We start from the raw sequence: 3,700 nt of genomic DNA, 5'->3' as shown, positions 1-3,700 counted from the left end.
AAAAGAAAGAAAAGAAAAATTACTTACTAGCTAGCTTCTTTGTTTTTTTTTTCTTGATTTCCTGTACTGTTAGGTATGGGAAACAGACTTGAAAAAACTTTTAATGTGGCCTTTCCCAATAATTTTATGGATAATATGGCAATATATTCTAAGTGATAACATACCTCAGTAGCTTAGCAACAGATAGAAAATTGTTAAAGACGCAAACTGATCAACAGATCCATGTCCACCTATGGGGACAAATCCAAGGGTGTGCTGAAGGGCTCACTTCTTTTCCCACATCCCATGGAAAACATTTATTAGTGACTTAGACAAAACTATGTTTATATTAGAAGACCAAGTTTATCATATCTGTGGGAGTCCCAAAATGGAAACTGAATTCAGTCCTTCTGATTGTGTCATACACAGAAGATATGCTCAGTAAAAACCTTTGGTAGTAATAAAATTTATTCTGTCCTGGATTCCTTTTTTTCTTTAGGGTTCTGTAGCTATAGCTGGTGCTGTTATTCGCTGGCTAAGAGACAATCTTGGAATTATAAAGACCTCAGAAGAGATTGGTGAGTGTGTTCTAACAAAAGGTTAGAAAATCTAAAAAATGACACATTTCAGTGTTTTATCTCTGCAATCTGTAAATACTTATGCTTTGCCCCAAATGTATTCCATAAATTATATGCATCCCTATTATGAGTTTGACTTATACAAAAGACTATTTTGTGAAGATTTATAAAACGAGGAATTGACATAATTAGTGATGGTTATTAATAAACTGGCAATGTAGGGCATAAAAATTATCCAAGTATAAAATTGAACACTGGAGATTGCCAGAACCTGTAGATAGAGAAGTTGAGTTAAATTTATCTGATGAGAAAGAGCTTTAACTCCTAGATTAGAGTGAGCATTAAAACTCTGGTACTGTAAGTATTATTATAGCTATTTTCAGTCTATAGCTAATTAGTTTGAACTTACCTACTCACTCTTTCATCCACTTAACTTTGCCTGAAGGTGAGACAATCAGAAATACATTTCAGATTAGGGACACACTAGAGGCCACTTTTTCATCTCCTATTCAGCAACCTTAAAAATAGTGGAAATGAGCTAGAATACCTTAAAGAAACGAATCCGGTTCCTTGATTTCTTGAGCTAGGCTGCATTTTAGTGGGGGGTATTTAATGTGGGATAAATTCATTTTTGTTGATCCTACCCTACTACTGTAGTTAGCAACATTTTGCTCTACCAATGAATTGGAAACCAAAATCCCTGTTCTAATTTTTCTAATTTTTAAAATAGGTATGCTTATTTGATAATACAGAATATTTGTGTAATTTTTGTTTTTCCTTTTTTTTAATGTTAGAAAAACTTGCTAAAGAAGTAGGTACTTCTTATGGCTGCTACTTTGTCCCAGCATTTTCAGGGTTATATGCACCTTATTGGGAGCCCAGTGCAAGAGGGTAAGTATTGAAAATATGGTGTGCTTTTGGGGATCTTGATATATTTACTAAAGCAGTTAATAACTAATTAGTTTCTTATCTATTTTCAAATGATTTTAATGTGTTGGAGAAAACCTTTTGTTTTTGGAGAGTATAATTTCAGAAGCTTTAAGCTCCAAGAAGTTAGGAATTAGCTGACAGTAACCCCTGCCATATCCATATTCATGTTATTATCTTTTATCTTCAAGGTGTCTGCAAGTTGTATAGTGAAGGGATATCATCATAATGAATATTGATTCGTTTTATGATGCCATGATGTCTTCAAATACATCATGAACTTTTTTTTTTCCCTAAAAAGTCAGCTTTATTGAAATATAATTCACACACCATATAATTCATCCACTTAAAGGGTAAAATTAAACAATACTACTATAATCACAGAGTTGTGCAACCATCATGAACTTTTTCATATATGAATGCAGAATTGTGAAATATAAGGACTTGCGAGTTAATGATTATGTCTAGTTTTCTCTTCCTGAACATTTGTGTCTACCAAATTTGACCTTTTCATATTTGAGATATTTCAAGTTGATTGATACGTTTATACCATTCTAATCTGAAAATCTTTTTGCATATTTTTAGGATAATCTGCGGACTCACTCAGTTCACCAATAAATGCCATATTGCTTTTGCTGCATTAGAAGCTGTTTGTTTCCAAACTCGAGAGGTAACAAATATGGGCCTCTTTTCTTGTACTTAGTTCGCTTTTATCACTCTTAAGTTACATGTTATTGCCCAAGATTATTTAGTACTGAAAATGTAGTTAATCAAATATTAAGCCTGCCTAAATACTAATCTAAATATAAGTAGGGGTTTCCCCCTTTTCTAGCTGTTATTACCTTCTAAGTTACTGTTCCCTGTCAGGCACTGGGAACTTTATGGTTGTGGGGAGGTTGAATGATACACATTAGGCAAAGGAAAGAGCACAAACATAGGCGTCAAGACAGAAAAACAGGGTGCAATATAGAGTTGTATAGCTTAGCTGAATATCAGGGTGAATACAGAGGTGTAGTGAGAGAAAATGTTGGCTGTGACCAGATCAAAGAGGGCCTAGAAGACCAGTATAAGAAGTGTCAGTTTATTCCATAGGCTCTTGGAAGCTCTTGAGACTTTCTGAGTGAAGGATTGCCATTTTCAGAGATGTTACTATGAAATAGAGTTATAGCATTAATTGCATTGGTTTATTTAAGATTTTGGATGCCATGAATCGGGACTGTGGAATTCCACTCAGTCATTTGCAGGTAGATGGAGGAATGACCAGCAACAAAATTCTTATGCAGCTACAAGCAGACATTCTGTATATTCCAGTAGGTCAGTAAGTCTTCATTCCTTTAAACTCCCGGAGTAATGTTTCTTATGGAAGAACTAGTTCTTTGGGCATATGTAGCCACATAGATGTTGATGGAACTCTCTCCCCTCAGTGAAGCCCTCGATGCCTGAAACCACTGCGCTGGGTGCTGCCATGGCAGCAGGGGCTGCAGAAGGAGTCGGCGTATGGAGTCTTGAACCCGAGGATTTGTCCGCCGTCACAATGGAGCGGTTTGAACCTCAGATTAATGCTGAGGGTACATTTAAAGAATGAAAGTTTTAGTGGTATACTGTGAAAACAACCTTAGTGCAAGGGAGTTTTGTTTTTCTGTTTAGTTAAAAGTTAAGGAACCAAGTAAAATTGTAAATGTTATCATTGCAGATTAGGCTACTAAGCATATTGGGCTTTACTGAATAAATGTGAGTGACAGAAATCGCTTCTTATCAAAAGAACTTCTAAAACCACTTTTTAAAAACTACTCACTTTTATTGTTTATGGTCCTTTAGTGTAGGAGAATAGTACTGCCACACTGTCAGGTGTAGCTAGTTAGAATAGCGTTTTTTAAAGTGAGAAGGAAGATATATCAGCCACTCACCCCTAATGTCTACACCAGATCATCTTTGGTGCCAGTGGCCCAGCTTTAGGACATAATTAGCTGGGTTAAGAGATATTCTGGTAATTTTTAAGCACAACAGGACTAACCTGATGAAGGCAGCAACAATTTAAGTAAGTGAACATTAGATAATGTGATTCACTGTGCTAACTATGCTAAGGCACAAGCTCTGGTCAGCACTTTTGCTAAAATGTAGTGATGCATCTCTTAAAGTAAATGTGATTAGAAAAATAAGGTTTTGCAGGCTGGGTGCAGTGGCTCAAGCCTGTAATCCCAGCACTTTGGGAGGCC

General features: G+C 35.8%; 1 protein-coding gene across 14 annotated transcripts in view; it reads left to right on the top strand.

Annotated features, from left to right (window-relative positions):
- GK (glycerol kinase) overlaps nucleotides 1-3,700 on the top strand; it is a 78,586-nt gene that overhangs the window by 65,287 nt on the left and 9,599 nt on the right. For 13 of the 14 annotated variants that reach the window (XM_017548489.2, XM_017548486.2, XM_037745694.1 and 10 more), the window contains 5 exons: nucleotides 479-557; nucleotides 1,352-1,448; nucleotides 2,070-2,154; nucleotides 2,678-2,798; nucleotides 2,909-3,052. In XM_017548489.2, coding sequence (XP_017403978.1) covers nucleotides 479-557; nucleotides 1,352-1,448; nucleotides 2,070-2,154; nucleotides 2,678-2,798; nucleotides 2,909-3,052 — 526 coding nt within the window. Of the gene's footprint in view, nucleotides 1-478; nucleotides 558-1,351; nucleotides 1,449-2,069; nucleotides 2,155-2,677; nucleotides 2,799-2,908; nucleotides 3,645-3,700 lie in introns of all 14 variants that reach the window. The other variant, XR_005203381.1, reaches the window with a different exon arrangement.

The sequence above is a fragment of the Cebus imitator genome, unplaced genomic scaffold (genome assembly GCF_001604975.1).
Source record: "Cebus imitator isolate Cc_AM_T3 unplaced genomic scaffold, Cebus_imitator-1.0 Scaffold208, whole genome shotgun sequence".
Taxonomy (NCBI): domain Eukaryota; kingdom Metazoa; phylum Chordata; class Mammalia; order Primates; family Cebidae; genus Cebus; species Cebus imitator.
The sequence above is the reverse complement of the archived record's forward strand: the minus strand, read 5'-3'. Positions and strand labels throughout refer to the sequence as shown.